At 60.6% G+C, this 20,907-nt stretch overlaps 2 protein-coding genes across 5 annotated transcripts in view; one reads left to right on the forward strand and one right to left on the reverse strand.

Annotated features, from left to right (window-relative positions):
• Positions 1-1,723: 1,723 nt before the first annotated feature.
• On the forward strand, positions 1,724-5,990 carry PSMG4 (proteasome assembly chaperone 4). The gene is made up of 3 exons (XM_052648630.1): positions 1,724-1,961; positions 3,159-3,234; positions 5,804-5,990. The coding sequence occupies exons 1-3, from the start codon at positions 1,788-1,790 to the stop codon at positions 5,923-5,925; spliced, it is 372 nt and encodes a 123-aa protein (XP_052504590.1). The 5' UTR covers positions 1,724-1,787; the 3' UTR covers positions 5,926-5,990.
• A 936-nt stretch (positions 5,991-6,926) lies between these two features.
• Positions 6,927-20,907, reverse strand: part of SLC22A23 (solute carrier family 22 member 23) — a 126,309-nt gene continuing 112,328 nt past the window's right edge. Inside the window, exons 6-11 of one of the 4 annotated variants that reach the window (XR_008200136.1) lie at positions 20,714-20,816; positions 20,238-20,470; positions 18,417-18,449; positions 17,236-17,359; positions 8,772-10,361; positions 6,927-7,814 (exon numbers count right to left, since the gene is read on the reverse strand). Coding sequence is in view for 2 of the 4 variants with exons in the window: in XM_052648610.1 (XP_052504570.1) it covers positions 10,004-10,361; positions 17,236-17,359; positions 18,417-18,449; positions 20,238-20,470; positions 20,714-20,816 (851 nt within the window). In the remaining 2 variants the exon portion in view is untranslated. Of the gene's footprint in view, positions 10,362-15,211; positions 16,140-17,235; positions 17,360-18,416; positions 18,450-20,237; positions 20,471-20,713; positions 20,817-20,907 lie in introns of those variants that run through there. The other 3 variants (XR_008200137.1, XM_052648610.1, XM_052648611.1) reach the window with 3 other exon arrangements.

Consider the following 20,907-nt stretch of genomic DNA (forward strand, 5'->3'; position numbering starts at 1 on the left):
CAGTCCAGTTTGTTGACTTATTTTTTCATGGATCACACTTTTGGTATATTGTTGTGAAATCTTGGTCTGATGAAAGGTCACAGACTTTCCCCTATGTCTTCTGCAAGTCCGACAGCTTTAGGTTTCCCATTTACGTCTCTGAACCATTTAGGCTTCACTTTGTGTATGATGTAATGTATAAATTGAAGTTCATTAATAATTAAGGAAATGCAAATTAAACTTACATTGAGATACTCCTTAGGATGGCTAAATGAAACAGACTGGGAACATACAGTGTACACTCACTGTGGAAACAGCCTGTCAGGTTCTCAAGAAGTTACACATGGTACAACCATTCTGCTCCAGGTCTTTAACTACAAGAAATGAAAGCACATGTTCATACAGAGACTTACTTGTTCACACGTGTTTGCAGCAGCTTGACTGCAGTATCCCCAAACTGAAAACTGCCCAAGTGGACACCACCGCATGGCAGCTAAACACACAGCGATGTGTCCAGCCAGTGGAACCCTGATCATCACTGACTCACGCAACAACCTGGGTGAATCTCAAAGTAACTGTGAGGAGAGAAACGGCAGACAAAACACTGTACACACTGTACGTTCCATTTACATACAACTCTAGAAAATGCAAACTACTCTGTGACTGAGTGCGGCGCAGCGTCCCGAGTGGGGGTCAGGAAGCATTCCCAGGGGCTTGAGGAAGCCTCTGGGGGTGATGGACATGTACCCTCTTGATTGTGGTGATGATTTTATGAGTTACACGTGTTACAGCTTCAGTTTGTATACTTTGATCAGTGCAGTTACTGTAGTTTCTTAATAAGGCTGTTAATCTATTATAATATTGACCTGAAAATTATAGATTGAATCATTAATTAGCGAACAGAGCAAACTTTTTAACAGTACTTACTTTCTTAACTGTCAGTTTAATTTAGACCTACTAGAGATTTAAAAAGAAGAACTGGTATCTCTATCCTTAAGCCCAAGTTAGTTGCAACAGAATCTGACAAGAATGGGCGCTGTGTGCTTTTTACTACAAAGACACTCTCTCAACACACTGCAGGGTCCCTGTGTCAACTCTGAGGGTCCCAGAGTGACTCAAGTCAAGCTCCCCAGCAGGGCTGACAGTGGCCCCCGTCCCCGTCTCTGAGGCAGATGGGGAGACTGAGTCTCGGGCTGAACCGTTAGCCGAGGCCCACGCTTGTACAGGGGTCAGCTTTGCGGTCTCGGACCAAAGGTGCGCCAGCCCACGCCCCTAACTCAGTCCACGCAGCTCTCCTTTTGAGAGCTCCCCCAACATCGCTGCCATTCTCATGGGCCTCCTGCAGCTACGGGGCTGCTGGCAGCAGGAGGGTTTTAGAAAGTGTAATCCAGCTCGCGGGACACAGGCGGCCGCGCTGAGCGCTCATGGCACCGAGTAAACAGCGCGAGATCATGCGTCTATACCCGGGAAGGTGCTCCTGCGAGTCTACACTGCGCCCAATGAAGACGCCGGCCCGGCCCGCCCCGCCCCCTCCCGGGCCCGCCCCGCCCCCTCCCGGGCCCGCCCCGCCCCCTCCCGGGCCCGCCCCGCCCCCTCCCGGGCCCGCCCCGCCCCTCCCGGGCCCGCCCCGCCCCCTCCCGGGCCCGCCCCGCCCCCTCCCGGGCCCGCCCCGCCCCCTCCCGGGCCCGCCCCTCAACTTCCCACCCAGGCCCCGCCCTCCCGGAAGGCCCCGCCCACCCGGCCTCTCGGCGCCCTCCTGCTGGCGTCTGGTGGCGGCGGGCGGGTTGGCGCGGCCGGGCTCGGGGCGGATGGAGCGGCCGGCGGCTGCCGCCGGCGGGGACGTGTCCCTGCACAACTTCAGCGCGCGGCTGTGGGAGCAGCTCGTCCACTTCCACGTGATGCGGCTGACGGACTCGCTGTTCCTCTGGGTGGGGGCCACGCCGCACCTGCGCAACCTCGCCGTGGCCATGTGCACGCGCTACGTGAGTGCGGCGGGGGGCGGGGCGGGGAGGGGAGGGGGCGGGGAGGGGAGGGGGCGGGGGGAGGGGGAGGGGCGCAGGCAGGGGGAGGGGCGCAGGCAGGGGGAGGGGCGCTGGGGTCCCGGCGGGGGCGGGTGGGGGAGGGGCCGGGGGCGGCCGGGGGCTGCGCCGCCCACCGCGGGGCTCTGTCCCGCCGCACGGCTCGTTCCCCACCCCCCGCGTCTCTGGTTGGAGTGTCGGGGCCCCCGTGGGACCTCTGCTGTCCGCTCTCACCCTCTCTGGGCCGGGGGTGGCGTGTCCCCCCGGTTTGCTGCCGGCTCCTCGCTGACCGCGTTTGCTTACGTCTCCCGCACGGACCTCTCTCCCGCCCTTTCCCTCCGCTGTCCCCTCGGGCTGTAACTGGTGTCCCACTGGGCGCTCCAGACCCCAGGCTGCTCCTCCAGGGCCGCCCCTCCCGCAGAATCCGGCCACTTCTCACCTCCCTCACCTGTCACCTGGGCCCCACGCCATCGCTGCCCTCGGCCGAGGTCCCCTTTGCCACCGTGTGTCAGAGCTGCTGTAACCAAGGGCCGCAGCCCGGAGAGCTTGAGAACAGCAGAGAAGGCGGAATCGAGGCGTCAGCGGGCTGCTTCCTCCCGCCTCTGGGCTTGCGGTGCTGCTCCCACCTTGCGGCCCCTGGTCTGGCAGCCTCATCACCCCAGTCCTGCTCCAGTGTCCCAGGCCTCCTCTGTGCATCTGTCTCTCCCCTTCTTCCTAAGACACCAGTCCTGTTAGAGGAAGAGTCCACCTCGCCTTGCTTACATCTCAACTATATCTGCAAAGACTCTGTGTCCAAATAAAGTCACCTTCGCAGGTGCTGGGGTCAGGACGCTAGGACCTGGACATTCCTCTTGCAGGACCTGGCTTAGCCTGGCACTGACAGCATCAGCATTGTCGTCCCTCCGCTCAGACCCCCAGGAGTTCAGAGCCTGCATGGACCTCCAGGCCCCATCACGGCTGCGGTGCCCCGGCCCCTCTGACTTTGCACCCACTTGCCCCTCTGGGCTGCTCCAGCCCTTCCCTGGGCAGGCCTGTCTGCTGCTGGGAAAGGACACAGGCCCACCGCAGGGGGAGGCTGGCCTGTGGCAGGAAGGGGGGCCCAGGTGATCCAGGAGGGCTGGACCTCGCAGAGGAACCAGTATCGCTCTGTTTTCCTTGCAGGACTCCATCCCCCTGTCCACTGCCCTCCTCGGGGACACGTCTGACACCATGTCCACCGGCCTCGCCCAGCGCTTAGGTAAGTTCTGCAGCTCAACTGCCGGAGCGCCCAGGTGGGGACCTCGCTGTTCAGTGGAGCAGGGAGGTGAGTCAGCATAGGAGGAACGGTCTCCGTCTGGGAGGTGACCCCCCTGGTTACTGCAGGAAGCCCTGGCCTTGCGCACGGGTCTCAGGAGGTGGTGCCAGCACCCTCTCCAGGGGCCTGCTCCCCACGCGCTCCGATGGCCTTGGTTGCCTCCAAGCCGATGAGTGACAGGTGATTTTGCTCCTCATCCTCATGGGAGGCGAGGGTGAGTGACGCCCACTGTGCCCAGTGGCAGCGGCTCCAGGTAGCATCCACTGCACGTGATGCTGCTCAGAGCTCGAAGGGAGAGGGCCTGGCGAGGTTGGGGGCTCCAGCCTCCGCTGTACCCAGAGCACACGTCCTGCAGACGCCTCGCTGGTCCAGGTGAGGATGCCTGTGCCCAGTGGCCGCTGGTGCTTGGGGGCCTCAATGGGCAGAGCAGCCTCGCCCCCGTCTGGCCTGAGTGTCCCGGCCACGTGCGGAGCCCGGTGCCTGGCCGGGGTGTGGCGATGGGACCCCTGCCATGGTTTTGAGGCGCTTACCTGTGGTTGTGTTCACAGATTTGTCGGCCTGGTCCCTGGGGAGTGGGCATGTCTGTGCCGGTCACTCTGGGACGCCCCACAGTCACGTGCAGCCCAGGGAATGGCAGCTTTCTAGGGCCGGGGTTGTCACAGCGCCCACAGGCCGCACCAGACGGGGTGGAGACCACAGGGCCAGCCGCCCCGTCTCAGGACCATCCACCACACTTGAGCTTTAGTCTCAAGGTATAGGAACCCAAGTAGTACGTTATCTTGGTGACCTCTTAACAGGAAGCAATTCTGAATCCACAGATAACCAACAGGAAAAATAGGAAAGCTTCCTGTTTAGCCTTCATCTGGTTCCCAGGTGCTGCCATTCCTTCTCTGCCTTCGCCAGAGTTGCTAGTTTTTAGTGGAAATGGGTTGGAAGCCTGACACCCTTTTGCTTCACTGTGTGTGCCTGCGTTTCAGGGTAACACCACCCCCTGCAGCAGCCAGACCTCCGTTTGCTGGGCCTGGTGGGGGAGGCCTGCTGGCGTGTGGAGCTGGGACTGGGGGGTCCCTGAGTGTGGACAGAGTCCGGGAGAGGAGGCAGCGGGAGCTTGTTTGAGGAGACACGAATGAGCTGGCTCCCAGTGTCCTGGGGGTGAGGCAGTCTGTGAGCGTAAACGGGGCTCTTTTAATCTTTTTTTTTGCATTTTGTGCAAATGTTGGGGCTTTTTTAAATTAGCATTTTTCTTTCATGTGGTTTACATCAGTTTACAAACAATGTAATCTGGAACAGAATACAGACATTCTCTGTAACTTAAGTCAGATGTGATGGAGGCTCCTACCTACCGATATCCACGAACCTGGCAGCCATTGGCCACTGCCCAGCAGGGACAGGCATGCGTGGTGAGATGCCAGCCCACCGCCCAGAGGGTCAGACGCACGTGGTGAGATGCCAGCGCCCCCCGGGGCGGGTGACATGCCTGCTGAGATCGTGGCCGGCCGGCCTGGGACGCCCCGCTTGTTGTCCTTTGGAGCTGGGTTCTGGACCCTGCAGTGGAAGGCGCTATTAACTGTTATTGGTTGTCTGGACGGTGCTGAAGAGACAAGTGTCCCGAGACCGTCTCGAGTGGGCGAGATGAGCGACCTGGGGGCCTTGGGGGCTTCCCGTGAATGGGGACCCCTTGCTCCATGCGGCTCTGGAGGGCAGAGGGGCTGCTGGGTGGGCGATGAAGGTGGGCTCAGGGTTGGCGCGTGAAGGGATGGGAGTCAGCAGCCCCTGGGGACAGGGACTTTCTGCCACTGAACTCGGAGCCGCTGTGATGTGAAGGGCCCAGGTTCCCCCTCCGCCCACTGTTGCCTCTGATGGTGGGACTTATCTGTCTCTGTGGTCTGTAGGGAGGAGCGCTTTGCCTTTGCCCCGGGGGTGGGACCAGGTGAGGGGGCTGGTACCGCCCGCTTAGTCCTCAGGACCTGGGGTTACAGCTGAGGTTGGTTTTCACGGTTAGAGCCGCTCCCACCTGCCCTGGGTGGTTCTGTAGAAAGGGGCTCAGACGTGTATTCAGCGTCCAATTGAAAACCACACCCGTGTGTGTGCGTGTGTGCACACCTGCACATATGTTCACGTAGGAGCGTCAGCTCCTCTGGGAGGAGGGTGGTGGGGTTGGGGGAGAGGGTCGTATTGAAGGACCTTTATATTTTACATCTGTGGACATCATCTGTGGTTTGAAGATGCGGAGCAGCCAGCCTGTGTGTAGCGCAGGGGCTCGCAGACACCGGGGTCCGTGAACAGACTGGGGGACTGGGGGTGCGCCTCACCGGGCCCTGGGGCCGTGGCTCTCAGAGCTGCTCTTCCAGATGACGGGCGGCTCCGGCAGCTGGTCTGTTTTGCAGCAGTTGCCTGTGATGTCGTCGGAGTCAGAGCTTTCTTCGCTCTCGAAAAGCTTGCCTTTCCCAGGCCTTTCTCTGCTACGGGCAGGCGTGGGGTCACACGCGTCCCTGTGGTCTCTCTCTTCCAGCCAGGAAGACCAGCAAGCAGGTCTTCGTCAGCTATAACCTTCCAAACACCAGTAGCAGCTTCGAGTTGCTGGTAGAAAACCGGATCAAGGAGGAAATGCAGGCCTTTCCGGAGAAGTTCTAGCCGGAGAGACTCGGGCACTGGGGACGCTTGAATAAACGGCCCGGATCCACCGCGGCACAGGTCCACGAGTTCCTGTTTGTGTTTAAAGGGCTGGCCTCCTCCCTCCTGTCACCGGGGTGGGTCCCGGGAGGAGGGCCCCAGCAAGACGTGTGAGGATGGGGGGCCGCCCGGTCCCAGAGAGGGCATGGACCACGACTGTCAGGCCGTCCTGCTGGCTCCATCCCCGGGGTCTCGCTCCGCTGGGCCCCGTCCCCTCACCTGGTAGGTGGGAACCGTCTCACCCGGCTGGGTTATCGCCAGAAACGCTCTGCAAACCCTGGGTGCCGGGGTCCCTAAGGACCTGGGTCCCGGGCTTACCTGCTTCGCTGAACATCCCCGCGTCAGCCCCTCCCCATGCTTCCGCCAGCCCATCTTTCCTTCTGTCTGCTCTCTCCTCCACTCCCCGGGCTTCTCCCGCCCACTCCCCCTCTGCCCACATCTTAATCCTCAGCCTTTTTCTGTGGCTCACGGTGGCGTCAGTCTCTCTGGGACACGTGCTGCTCTCCGGAAGCCAGAGTTCCTGGGTTGGTGGTTCCTCACTTGGCTTCCTGTCACGTCCCTGGGGAGTTTTTACAGCTTCCTCCCCAGAGTCGGGTGGCCCCCGCTTTGTGGGGCTGGAGAGTGCCCCGAGTGCTGCCAGCACAGGACTCTGATGCTTGGGGTCCACGTGGGCCCCTTCTGTCCCGGGAGGTGGTGGTCTGGGACCCTGGAGCTCGTTTCACGTGGTGGCAGGTGTCGTGTCCGGCCAGGGCCCACAGCTGAGCTGGGACAGCCGGGATGAAAGGCCCTTCCAGGGAGCGGGGCCCGGGCTAAGCCACTAACCTGCCAGCCCCGGCCGGTCACGGCTTGGAGGTACGGCGGGCATCTCTCTGGGCGGAGTAGGTAACAAAATCAGGGCTATGGAGAGGAGAGTTTGGTATAAATACTTTATTAAAGAAATATTGCTTTCTTGTTAAAAAAAACACTACATTAAAGAGAGCTCTGGGTGCTGTCTTCCCTGACAGTCACAGTGTGAGAATCGTTCCCTCCTCGGGAGGCTCCAGGCCCCGGGTGAGGTCAGCAGGACGTCCACACGAGAGGGGCGAGCTCGGAAACCTGCCGCCCCCTCCTCGGGGGTCTGAGGGCAGCACTCAGCACGTGGTGGGCGGTCACCCCGCCCTGCCTCCGCCCGGCCAGGAGCCCCCGCGCCGTCCTGGGGCAGGGCCGGGGCTGGGGTCACAACGGGCGCTGAGGCAGAGACACGGTGAGACCTGAAGCAAGACAGTTTATTCCTTGTAGCCAGTGGTCGTGAAATGCCCTGTAGGGGATCCCACCGGATGAGGTAGGGAAGACATTCCAGAGGAGGTGTGTTAATGGGGCAACGTCTTTATTTCTGTACATTTACACAGATCCCCCCCTGGGGTACAACAGCCGTGACGGCATGCAGGCAGCATGGAAGGCCGGGTCAGGGCTGGGCGCAGCTCTGTGCTGCCAGCAGGCACTCCAGGGGGCCCATCCACTCATGGGCTGCACGGGTCCCGTCCAGGAGCCTCCGGGTCAGGGCTATGGGGCACGGAGGGCCTCCCAGCAAGGCCAGCGCGCTGCGTCCCCCCGGCCCGGGGCTGCGTCCTGGCCAGGGTCCCCTCAGTCTTGTGGCCCCTCGGCCCCCTTGTTTGGCTCTAGGAAGTGGTACCTGGGGCAGTACTTCCGCTGCGAGGCCTCATTCTTGCTCTTCTGTGGTCAAACCAGCTCACCAGCCCCTTCCCCCTAGTTGCAAGTGATTAGGCTCTTAGAAAATGAGACATTTAAACTCTTTTACCCTTTGTTTCGGGTGGTAATATGCGGGATATTGCATGAATTGTTACTGGTTTCTGGAAAAGAACAGAAAGCAGAAAGGTCGCTTGTGTGCCTGACTTGTTGGAAGGGGGTCCTGGCTTCCTGGGGTCGGGATGGGGGTGTGCAGGTTGGCGCTGGAGGCGGCGCTGGTCTGCCGGGCAGCGGGCATTCAGGTGCCTGAGCAGCATCTCCCTGCTGAGTGCAGAGGACATGGGCGGGGGCCCACGCGTGACCAGGGCCAGGCCAAGCAGGCGGGCCCTGCTGCCTTGCCCACGCGGGGGGGTCTCAGGGGCTTGGCCCGCGGGAGGCTTTTCTGCTTTGGCCCTGCTTCTCAGCTGTTGCTCACAAAACTTGAGCCTGTGCTGCCGCAGGCCTCTGCTGGGCAGTGCCGCCCTCACGCCTGCAGGAGCCCAGCTCAGCCAGCTTCTCCAGTCCAGCAGCCGGGCCTGACAGTGACGGGACAGTGCTGACACCACAGGCCCAGCGTCTACCGCGGTCACCTAAGACGGACAGTCTGGGAGTGGTGTGCGGGGACACCCTGCGGCCTCACGTGTTCCCTAGAGGTCTACACTGCCAGCGGGAGGCCACGCAGGGCCTGGGGCTGCTGCCACAGGTGCAGGCACAGCTGATGGGTGGGGCCCGGGGACCTCGCTTGCTGTCCCAGCCCCTGCACTGCAGGCCTGTCCTAGACCAGGGGGCCCTGTGCCCAGCACGCGAGAAGGGCTGAGGCACCTCCCAGTTTGGCACTCGAGCTGCGCAGCAGACAGGCAGGCCTGGAGGTGAAGGTGAGTGTGACCCGCCCATGGAAACAGAACATAAGTGACTGAGAGACAGGAGGGGCTGGAACGCAGGCCTGCAAGTTTGCTTGCTTCCCCACAAAGTTCTGAGCCCATGGCCCCTGCTGGGGTCAGCCAGCCTGTAGGGGCGCAGTGAGGGGCAGGGGGAAGACACAGGCCAGAGGGTCAGGTGGGGAGCGTGGGGCTTGTGCTCACCTCTTCCTGGCCGTGGGGGCTGCACCACTGTGTGCTGAAAGTTGACTTGCTGCTTCGCGCAGACCCAGGACCACACTCTGCCTGGAAGAACAGCCCACGGCAAAGACGTGCCCCAGAGCTGGGGGCTGGGCCTTCCAGAGCAGCCCAGGCTGTCCCCAGACGGGTGCCAGAGCTGCGGCAAGGCAGTGCCCGCCTGGCTGGCGAGGGTAGCTTCTTGGCCTCCCCTGCGCTGCTTCTGAAACAGCCGCAGACTGGAGCCGAGGGCCTAACCTGGACGGGCGGGAGGCCGAGGCGAGGAACGCGACGCGCGCCCTAGCACAGTGGGACGGGGCCGGGGCGAGCTCCGGTGGGTTATTGCTTCTCTCGGTCGGCCTCGATGTCCTCCGAGGCTGCAGTTAGGGCCCGCCCCAGGCTCGCTCCTGGCCAGGGGAAGCAGAGGGCACGGCTGGTCCCCCGCAGGCTCCCCGGGGCCTCCGGGCTGGTGCTTTCCGTGCGGTGTTAGTTCAGGGAGGAGCCGGTACTGGAGCCGGTACTCAAGTCCTGCTGCAGAAACGCTGGCTGCGCGGCGGTGCGGCGCGGGGGCCTCTCCTGCGGAGCTGCACCGGGAGGAGGGCCACAGCACTGCCTCGCGCTGGCGAGGCGCTGGCTGCTGGGGAGCGGAGCCGGCAGACCTACGCTGGAAGACCTTGGCGGTGCCACCACTCATCACTTACGACTTCCGGTGAAATGGTGAGGCTTTTCCCCTGAAAGAGCTTCCGGGTCAAGGATAAAAGGATGATCTCCAAGTAGAGACGAAGCTGGTTTTAATGAGATTGTGAGCTGCTTTCTCCTTAACACAGAGCGGAAGTTCTTCCCTTACAGAAAAGACCTTTACAAACCATCACAGAGACTTTAGCAAAACCCTAACCATTCACATCTCAGTCTGAGGAAAGTGCAGCCGTGGGAATGCTCGGGGGCAGGGGGACCCCCCGGGAGCCGGGCTGCGCGGTCCCTGCGCGCGCGCGCGTCCTTCCCGAGGAGGGGGCTCCGTTTCGAGATCAGTGAAGGGAAGGGAATAAAGTGCTTCTTGTAAAAATGACCAAAATAAATACAAACATTTCATGGCAGAAGAGAAAGTCTCTGAAGGGTCGTCTGCTCGCTCAGACGCGGGCGCTCCTCGAGAGTTTCGCAGCGTCCCCCACCCCCAGCCTCGGGTCCCCAGCCTCCGCGGAGCGGGGTCTCCCACGGCCCAGCTACATGGGCCGCCCGCCGTTGGCCGTGGCGCCGTCAGGCAGCCCGTCGCCTGCGGCAGCCGCGTCGTGCAACCCCGAGTAGTCCTTGAGCTCGGCGTGGGTGGGCAGCAGCGGCTGCTCGCCGCGCCGGGGCGGCAGGAGAGGCTGGCGCGTGTAGTGCTCGCCGTCGGGGATGCTCTCGGGCAGCCTCTGGCCCCGGCTCTCGGGCAGCAGCAGGAGGCAGATGATGCAGATGAGCGTGCAGCAGGCGAAGATGACGTGGTGCAGGAAGTAGCCCTTCTGGTTGTGCAGCTCGATGATGGGCGCCGTCAGCATGCCGAAGCCCGCGCTGGCCAGCACCAGCCCCAGCCCGCCGCACCTGCGGGCGCACGCGTCAGCGGGGCGGCCGGGCTCCACCCCCGCCCTGTCCCGCCCCGCGCGCCCTCCCCCCAAGCCCCGACAGCCCAGGCTGCCTCTTCGTTCGCTTTCAACGGCGACTCTACAACAAACACCAGCGTGAGGGGGAAAACCAGCCTCACTGGCTGTACATGATACAGGGTGTCGGGAAACCAAGTGTCACTGGCTTACGCTGTTGTCCCGAGGCTTGCTCTCGGCTTAGAAGAGAGGACGGTGGCCACGGATTAGTGAAGGCATTAAAAGCACATCAAGATGAAAGCTGCCACGACGGCGGAGCATAGGGACCCCGCGCTCACCTCCTCTCACGGGCCCACCAGAATCACAGCTGTCTGCGGAAGAGCCGCTGAGGAAAAGGACCAGAAACTGCCAAACAGACCCACAGCTAAAGACGTGAAGGAGGAGCCACGACAAGATGGGCAGGAGGACCAGACGCACAACACAAAGCCTCATGACCCCCACTGGCCCGCCGACCCACACGCTGGGACTAGATTCCAGAGGATCTCGGGCAGAAGTGAGTTCTGAGCCCCAAGTCGGGCTCCCCAGGCTGGGGGTCCTGCACCAAGAAGAAACACACCTCAACACAATAAAGGCCATATATGACAAACCCAGGCTGCCCGGTGGCGCACTGGTGAAGACTCTGCCTGCTAGTGCAGGAGGCGCAGGTCTGATTCGCCTCCAGGGAAGATCCCCTGGAGGAGAAGATGGCAGGCAACCCACTCCAGTATTCTTGCCTGGGAAATCCCATGGACAGAGGAGCCTGGGGGACTACAGTCCGTGGGGTCACAAAGAGTTGGACACGACTTAGTGACTGAGCAGGAGCATGATCACAGGCCCACAGCTCACATACTCGACGGTGAAAAGCTAAAAGTGTTTCCTCTGCGATCAGGAATGTGAACAAGGTGCGCACTCTTGCCATGTTTACACAGTGTAGTTTTGAATGAAAGTCCTAGCCACAGCAATCAGAGAAGAAGAATCCAAACTAGAAAGAAGTAAAACTGTCACTGTTTGCAGATGACATGATACTATACATAGAAAATCCTAAAGATGCCACCAGAAAACTGCAGGAGCTCATCCGTGAATTCGGTAAAACAGCAAGATAAAAAATTAATAAACCGGCCTGTTGCCTTTCTGTACAGTAACAAGAGACTCTCAGTGAGAGAAATTAAGGAAGCAATCTCAGTTGCCATCACATCAAAGGGAGGAAAATACTTAGGAATCCACCCACCTAAGGAGGCGAAAGACTTGTGCTCTGAAAGCTATGATGCCAGTGAAAGAAGATGACAGAAACAAATGGAAATATACACTGTTTTTGGATTGGGAGAATTAATGTTCTTAAAATCACCACCACACAAGGCAATCTACAGATTCAGTGCAGTCCTTATCAGAATACCCATGACATTTTCCACAGAACTACAACAAATATTTCAGAAACCTACAGAAACACAGAAGACCTCTAATAGCCAAACAACTCTGAGAAAGAAGAGCAGAGCTGGAGGAAGCAAGCTCCCTGACTCCAGACGACACTAGAAAGCTGCAGCAGCTGGCGCAGCGTGGTGCTGGCCCAGAGGCAGAACAGAAAGCCCAGAAATAAACCCACAGCCTCGTGGCCAGCTGGCCTGTGACAGAGGAGGCAAGAACGTGCAGCGGGGAAGAGACAGTCAAGGATTCTCTTCTGGAACGTCCACAGCAGACACGGTGCTTTGTGACCAGCAGGGCGCTGCGGATCGGATCACCCTGGTCCTCAGCAGGAGGCCGCTGGCCGGGTGAACGCAGCAGAGTGACATGATGACCCTGGGAGAGTGTTGGGACTCAGCCCCTGAAGATGGGTGAGCAAGAGCCTGAAACAACCGTTTGGTCCTCACGAGTCTGGTCACGCCAGGGAGCCGCAGGGCGCTGCGGGGCCATGTGCGGTGCTGGCGATAAAGTGCGTGTTCTTCGGGCTTTGGATACCAGTGACCCGTCATTTTCTCCAAAACCACCTGGGTGACCTTCCCGTGTCTGAATCTGGGTGGTGCTGAGGGAGGTGGGCACACAGCCCCCAAGGAAGTCCTGTCCTGGTGAAGGAGCTGGGCTCCCCTCAGAGTCCAGGAGAACTTGTCGTGGTAAGGTGCTAGGTTAGCGTGCGTGCATGCCAAGTCGCTTCAGTCGTGTCTGACTCTTTGCGACCCCATGGACCTGTAGCCCACCAGGCCCCTCTCTCCATGGGATTCTCCAGGCCAGAATACTGGAGTGGGTAGCCTTTCCCTTCTCCACGGAATCTTCCCAAACCAGGGACTCAGCCCAGGTCTCCCACATTGCAGGTGGATTCTTTGTCCCTTGAGCTGCCACTGGCAGGCGGGTTCTTTACTGCTAGCGCCACCTGGGAGGTCTAGCAAATGAAATGTATGTGATTTGCAGTAGAACTTCGGACTCGATTTTGCCTCTGTGTCTACAGACGCGTACATATCAAATCCAATACACGTGTGCCTGCGTCTGTCCTGTGCACTGCGTCTTTACATATTTTTCCCACAAAAGCCATTTTCTGTTGATTTCCTATCAAGGATCCGTTGAAATTAGTAAGATTGGGAACAGCTGTGGCAGAATCTGGTATTCCATTTTTGGCTCTTGTGTTTCAGAAGTCTCAGTTCAGAGAATGGGATGATTACTGTGGCTGGTTCTGAGGCTCTACCCCGTCCCGCAAGTGTTTCTGCTTTTCTCCAGCTTGTCACGAGAGGGCAGCACCTGCCCATGTTTAAGCAATAGATTTACAGAGAAACAAAGACCCGGGTTCACTGTGCACTGGATATCTGGTTTACTAGTGATGTGATGGTGATGCGTCAGTCACGCAGTCGTGTCTGACTCTGCGACCCCAAGGACTGTAGCCCGCCAGGCTCCTCTGTCCGTGGACGTCTCCAGGCAAGAATACTGGAGTGGGTAGCCTTTCCCTTCTCCAGGGGAATCTTCCCCACCCAGGGATCAAAGCCAGGTCTCCTGCATTGCAGGCAGATTCTTTCCCATTTGAGCCAAAGGGCCCTGATTTTTTCCTAGCAATAACACCTAAGTTACTTTAACGATAGAAAGGTAGGTGCGCAGGCAGATTTCTTAGAAGTAGCAAGCTTGAGCTAAGTATTCTGGGATCTTTGGGGGAAAAAAAAGAATAAAGAAAAAGGAAAAACAAAGAATCTTCAAATTATCCTTTTAAAGACATGAACCGGGCATCTTGAACACAGAAAACAAACCTCCTGTTTTTCGCTTCCTCCGTTGTGTTACTTACTTTCACTGCCTTTCTGTGAAGTCAGAGATGAACAAATATTTCTGCCAATCTCTGCATAAGTATCACTGCCAGAAACACTAAGGCTGGAGTCACTGATAACACCACGTCCCTGGGATCAGACCCTCCGCATGCACTCTGTCCGCACCCGTCCCTGCAGATGGGGCCGTCAGGACGAGACTCTCTCGGGGCAGAGGTGAGCTCCGCCCACTTGCGGCAAAGGCCCCGGGTCTTGGGTCAGCCCCCAGGGGGAGTCTGTGCTACACACATTTATATACGATGTAAGCGGCTGCCCCGCGTGTCTCATCACATGCAGGCGTCTTTGTCCCTCCCTAGTGCCCACTCTTGAGGTGCGCCTGGAGCAGGGACTCGGCGGGTTCCGTCTGGCGGGGGTGGTGGCTGGGGAGGAGCCGGTCTGCGAGGAGGAGGGTGGGGTGAGCTCAGACGGAGGCAGGGGGCAGCCAGGCCCCGGCGCCCCCAGAGCCTGTGAGGAGGTATCGGCAGGTGACGCTGCTCATCCCCTCAGGTGAAGGAAACACAAGGAAAAATAAACAGGACCTAATTAAACTGCCTGAAGTTAAAGGTTTTGCACAGTAAAGGAAACCGTCAACAAAGGGAAACGCCAGCCCACTGAATGGGAGACAGCATTTGCAAGTGGTACGACCGATCAGGAGTTAACATCCAAAATAGACAGGCAGCTGATACAGCTGAACACCAAAAACACAAGACCCCGGCCGAAACGTCGCAGAACTGAACATGCGTGTTTCCAAAGAAGACAGGCAGATGGCGACAGGCACAGGGAAAGACGCCGGGGCCGTCAGGGAAGGCAGGTCAGAACCACAGCGAGGCGCCGCTTCGCACCTGTCAAGACGGCCACCGTCGAAAAGAGCACAACCCTCCCCCCCCACCCCCGTCGCCAAGGACGAGGAGAAGACAACCTTTGTGCGCTGCTGCTGGGAACGCGAAGTGCTGCAGCCACCCCGGAGACCACGAGGGAGGAGGGTTCTCAGCAGAGGAACCCTGGAACCGCCACATGGTCCAGATTCCACTTCTGGGCCCAAGGAAAGCCAAAACCACCAAGACCAGACATGCTCCTCAGTGTCTGGAGCAGCATCATTTACAGCAGCCAAGACACGGAAGCGCCCAAGTGTCCACGGACGGATCAAGAAGACGCAGCACATACACGCGACGGAGTGCCAACCATGAAAAAGAACAAGACTGCCATCTGCAACGTGGACAGACTTGGAGGGTGTTATGCTAAGGGAAATAAGTCAGAGAAAGACAAATACTGTATGGTATCACCTATAGGTGGAATCTAAAAATAACAACAAGCTAGGGGATATAACAGAAAGGAGACAGACTCTAGATATGGAGAAGACTAGTTAGTGGTTCCTGGTTGGGGGAGAGCGCGGAGGGGCATGACAGGGTGGGGGGTAAGAGGCACAAGCCAGCCGGAGTAAAATAGCCACAGGGAGGTATTGAACAGCGCGTGGAGCAGAGCCAGCACTTTATAATTTACTTTTAAATTAATATATATGGTGACCTTCACTGAGTCACTGTGTGGTGCGCCTGAAACTCACACTGTGTGTGGACTGTCCATAAGGAAAAGCCCCACAGCCAGGCCCTGGTGCGCAGGCAGCCTGGAAATGTTGGGAGCTGAAGCAGCTTGTCCCCGCCCCCAGCGCCTGCTTCCTCCCTGTCCAGTTTGAGGGTGCCCGCCCGCAGCTTGCAGGTGACACGGGGCCTGTCACACCAAAGCCACTGCCACCTCTTCACCAGCCAGATCCCCCAGTCCTGCCGAAGCCCAAGGGGCGGGGGCCTGCGGCGCCCGAGAAGCCCCTGCTGCACCTGGAGGCCCTCAAGCACACCCATCACCCGAGGACGTGACGGCTGGCGCCCCGGAGCCTTCTGTTTGCCGCTCGATAGGCAGGCCCTGACCTTCGCTCCTGTGTTTGTTCAGAGGGTGTCTTTGTAACAGTGGTGAACAAAAGGCTAGTTCTGTACCAGCAAACATGAAGCTTGCAGGCCTGAGCGGCCCCTCCCAGCTGCCCCAGGGTTCACCTGCGAGATGGGGGGGGGGGCAGGAAGCCCATTTCCTCCCAGCGGCTCTGGGACTGGCCCCAGAGGGGAAACGCCAGGAAGGGCCGGGATGCGAGGTGTCCAGCGGGGAGCGCCCCTCACCTCCTTCCTCTGCAACTACAAACGCATCACCCAGGGGTAAGCTGTCTGTCGGGGTAAGCGGACCCCGAGAACATTCGCTGAATTTCCGTCCCCAATAATCTTGCCAGGTCTGCCTCCAAGGAAAAGGATGACTCCGTTTCCTTCAGTTCAGCTTGTTCAGCAGAACCCAACTGTGATGAATGCGGTCTGCTGACCACCAGGGTGGAGGGTGGCCCACCCCGGAGGAACAACCACACAGGTCTGACCGTGCCCTTCTGCCTCTGCAGGAGCCCCCCTGCTGGGCGCCTTCGTGAAGGGGGGACGTTTAACCTGCAGAGAGACACAGAGGGCTGCTGTCTGCCTGGGCACTCTGTGGAGTCCCGCCTGAAGTAAGCTCCTGGCATCATATTCCAGGATGGGGCAGCCGTCAGGCTTGGTGCGCGTGTGAGAACCCAGAAGGAAGAATCAGAGTGATGCCCACGGACCTGCCTGTCTCCGCCCAGAGCCCAGGGGCAAGACAGTCCGTCCTGGGCACCCTGCCTTGAACGGGATTGGCCTCACGTGTCTCCCACATGGAAAGGGAGGCTGGCAGGGTGTCGCGTGCTGGCGGCCTGGGCTCTATCTTACGGCCGAATAACTGCCACACTCATAATTACATTCAACAAAGTGCTCAGAAGGTTAATGACATTCACACACCAAGTTCAGAAGCTCGACCGAAAGTCACCACTTCACTGAACCCAAGTGACACCCTTGACAGCAGGACACCCTTCCGTGTCGCTATAACCTCAGCACCGAAGCCTGTGCACATGCCCCCTGCCCCTCAAGGAAAGGGCAGTTCCCCCTGCCTTTTCAGAAAACAGACCGCCACTCAGTCTTTGCACGCGGCCCCTGCCGGGCAGGCACACGGAGGTGGGGTGGTTCCCAACAAGTATTTGTCAGACAAATCAGTGACGTAACCGGCTGGGCTTTCTCTCTACGAGGCCTTTCTTTGGACTGGAGACACCGGCTTCTCAGCCAGCAGAAAACCAAGGCCCTTTCTACTCTCCTTTCTGAGACCGGCTTTTCACTGAACCCTAGCAGAGTGGGCAGCACTTGGTGGGGCTGAGGCACGGGCAGACATCCAGGGACCCCGACACCCCTCCTTTACCAGGTCCTTTTGTGCGGCGTGTACCTCCAGATCCCCGTTCCCCATCCCTCTAGCCCCCTGGATGGACCAGGCTTCAGTTCTGCCCTGACTCGGGGATCCCTGGGGGTCAGGGTAGAACAGCAGTCCATCCCAAGTGGACGCCCAGTGCCGGCCGCACCTTGTCCAGAGACCCGGGCTAGAGCTGGTGGGTCGTTCACCAGCTTTGGCAGGCAGCGCCCACTGCAACCCCAGTGTCCTTGGAAGACCCCCGTGACTGCCCCGTGGGCAGCCCACACGCACCTGATGACCGTGGGTGTGATCTCTGCACAGAAGAACACGCTGAGGCTCCCCACCGCGTGGGAGGCGAACATGCCCACGATGGAAAAGGCGATGGAGAACTTGTCCTTGACGCTGTCGCTCATTCCTGGGGGAGAACCGGGGCGGTGAGGGGCTGGAGGGCGCGGGGGAGGCGGGAGGGGGCCTGATGGCCGTCTCCCCTCCTCCCCTCTGCCCGGGGTGAGGTGCAGACCCGGGAGAGGAGCAGCAAGTCCAGGCGTGGGAGGTCAGAGCCCTCCTGGCAGGTTCCCCCGAAGCCCCGGGGGTCTGGAGAGGGGCCCAGGCTGACTCTGCCGGAAGCTGAGCACGGGAGCAACCGGCATGGACGGAGGCTGGGGGGCTCCCTGGCCACGGGCTGCACCCTCCTGTCAGGTCTTCAGGGTCAGCCCCAGAGAGTGGTCTCGGCTATGGAGAGCCTGGCCAGCCTGGCCTCAGGCATGACCAAGACGAGGGACAGGAGCGCCAAGCTTGACTTAGGGGAACAGAAACTCAGATAACCCTGAGAGGGGAACCAGGCGCCTGAAGGGAACCTGCCGGACCGAGTCAGGCATCTTGGCCGTGGCTCGGGGTCTGACCTCACACCCAGGTGGCATCAGGCGGGGGGCGGCAGGCAAGCTGCTGGGGTCGGACGTGGGGTGCAGCCCGTTCCCCGCGAGGATGGTCGGGAGCCCCGGGGGCTCGGCTCGGTAGGCCAGGCTCGTGCGTGCGCACGGCCGTGTCCCGCGCAGGGACAGCGGCCCGGCAGTCCCCGCGGCCAGGGCGGCGGGCTCACATGCGGGGTGGGCAGTTTCCCTTGGCGGCAGCCAGCCAGGCCTCCAGCGCTCCGGGGCCGCATCCCTGAGGCTCCGCATCCCAGCAGGCATGGCTGGGCTGGGCCACGCTGCCAGCTACTGCCAGGGGAAGGGGCGAGGGCAGCGTGCAAGCCGGGTGCAAACGGGAGGGGGCAGCCAGGCTTTCTAGAGGCAGGAGGGACAGAGGACAAGTGGATGTGTGTGGTGTCCAACCTACGGCCAACTTCAGCTGCAACTCTTGGGGCAAAAGGGGTGGGGAGAGAGAGGAAAGGGAAACCACAGGTCCGTGAGTCGCTTTGAAAACGCCCTTCCGGTGCAATAAAAAGAGTGTCGCCGCGCGCGCCTGGGGCTCACCTGAGTCTGGATGCTGGCTGTATTTCCCGATCACTGGGCCGCGGAACCGCAGTGGAGGCGGGCGAAGGCGGGCAGAGAGGGGGGAGAGAGAGCAGGTCAGGGCGGCCGTTACGACCTCGTGCGTCCAAGGGCAGCGGGGCGGCCTCTGCCTGCCTGCCAGGCCCACGTGGGCAGCACGGTTGACGCGGCCAGAGAGCGGGAGGGACACGGTGCGGACGTGGGCGAGGGCCCAGAGCATCCGGGTGGGCGTTCCACCAAACGGAGCCCCTCCTGTTCAGCAGGGAGGCCGGGGGCCCCTGTGGCCCTGAGGGGCCTGAGGGGGGGTGCGGCTCTGAGAGGAGGGGTCTAGGCGCAGCACCCCTCACCCCCTCAAGCCTAAGGGTGACTCTCACTGTGTCCAAAGCCGCTCAGGTCCCTGCGGTCTGTGCTGCGGTACCAAGCTCAGGTTAGACCAGACGGAATCACTGTGCCCTCAGAGCCTGGTCCCCTGGGCTCCCCGGCTCAGGGACCGAGGGAGCAGCTGTGAGCCTGGGCTGCCACTTGCCTGCGCGTCCATGCAACCCAGGGGTGCCGAGGAAGCCTCCCCCAAGGGCAACTCGGGAGGCCCCAGCAGAGGACGGACCCCATGTGGCCACAGCTGAAAGTAAGACCAGTCTCCCGGCAAGGTGCTGAAGGCATGCAGACTTGCCCAAGTCGGAAAACTGAGTCTGACACTGCGCTGGGACTGAGTCCAGAACTGCTCCTGAGTCCAACACTGGCTGTTCTAGAGTCCAGTTTGCACAACAAGGCTGAGGAAGTCCTCAGTCTTTTCCTTCTCTTCCTTCTCTCCTGGACACGTGCTCCCTCCTGGACACGTGCTACCACCTGGACGTCACACAGACCTGGGGCACTAGCAGGCACTGGCTTTCTCAGCATCTCTGGCCCAACTCCGACATCTCAGGAGGGAGGGGGCGGCCATCAGAGGCATCTGGTCGCTGTGGCCCCCAAGTCCGTCAGGGGGACCATCCTGGGTGGAGGGGGCTCGGGTGCCCGGCTCCTGCCTCGCTCCGGGTGGTCAGACACCCTGGGCCTCATCCCTGCCTGGGAGCGGCTTCAGTTCACCAGGAGCCGCACTGAGCTTGACTCTTAGAGCTGAATGGGCTACACAGATGGTGTAGCTTTTCTTTACATAATTTTTAACATTTACTGAGAAGTTCTCTGGCCCCAAGAGCAGCTAATAAACTTGGGAACACAAACTGAAAAGCAGTATCCCAGGGCAAGGGCGTCCCCAAGTATTTATCCTTCCCTTGATTTCACACGAGAGAAAAGTCCTTTGTTCCTTCTCAGGTGATGATGGATCACAAAGGGACAGTGTGGCCACCAGGGGGTCATGTCCACCAGGACTGAAGAGGCCTGGGGTGCCCGGGAGGCTTGGGGTCAGAGTGGGAGGAGGAGAAACCCCTGGAGGCTTGGGGTCAGGGTGGGAGGAGGGTAGACCCCGGGAGGCTCAGAGTCAGGGCAGGAGAAGAGACCCCACACCCTTGGGGCAGTGGGGATGTTCGGGGTCAGGGCAGGAGGAGAAGAAACCCCATACTCTTGGGGCAGTGAGGAGGCTTGGGGTCAGGGTGGGAGGAGGAGAAACCCCTGGAGGCTTGGGGTCAGGGTGGGAGGAGGGGAGACCCCAGGAGGCTCCGGGTCAGGGCAGGAGAAGAGACCCCACACCCTTGGGGCACTGGCTGTGCGTTCTAAGAGAAGCTCATCCCGCAGCCGCTCAGTGCCGGGGTTCTGGGAGGACAGTGGGGCCCCTGGGCTCCCCCACTGTCCCCGGCCGGGCCCACTCACGGTTGAGCAGCCCAAGCTGCAGGAGCGAGGCCAGGGCAGTGAGGATCATGAAGAGCAGCAGGCCGCCCCGGCGGCCTAGGAAGCGCACCGCCAGGCACATGGCCAGGCAGGACGCCAGGGCGATGCCGGCCGCTGCGTAGTAGTCGGCATAGAAGTCCTCGAGCAGCGGCACCTTCACCTCGTGGCCCATCATGCTGCGGGCGAAGCAGTGGTGGATCCCGAAGCCGGTCAGCCTGCGGGCACACAGTGCGTGGGCCAGGGGGTCCTGGGGGCGGGGCCGCCGTGCAGGGTGCTCCTGGTGTGCCCCGCTTTCCCGAGGCTGGGGGGCTGTGTCCGCCAGCACTGCTCCCTCCAGACGCCTATGCGGAAGCTCAGCCAGGCTCCCCAGCTCGCCGACCCCCCCACCCCACCCCACCCCCGCAGCTCCGGGGGCCCCGCCCACCGCCCGGCCCCGCCCGCCGCCCGCCGGCACTCACGAGTTCACACACAGCACCACTATGTTCTTCCACAGGTTCCGGGTCCCCACCACCTTCACGATGCAGACCTTCCTGGGCCTCCGGGAGAGCTCCTTCTCCAGCTCTGCAGGGAAAGGCCCGTGAGCCACACTGGCCAGGCCGGTGGGCAGGGGCCCCCACCGACGGCGGGGGCGAACTGGGGCATCAAGAGAAGA

This window comes from Budorcas taxicolor, chromosome 11 (assembly GCF_023091745.1).
Source record: "Budorcas taxicolor isolate Tak-1 chromosome 11, Takin1.1, whole genome shotgun sequence".
In the NCBI taxonomy this organism is placed as follows: Eukaryota; Metazoa; Chordata; class Mammalia; order Artiodactyla; family Bovidae; genus Budorcas; species Budorcas taxicolor.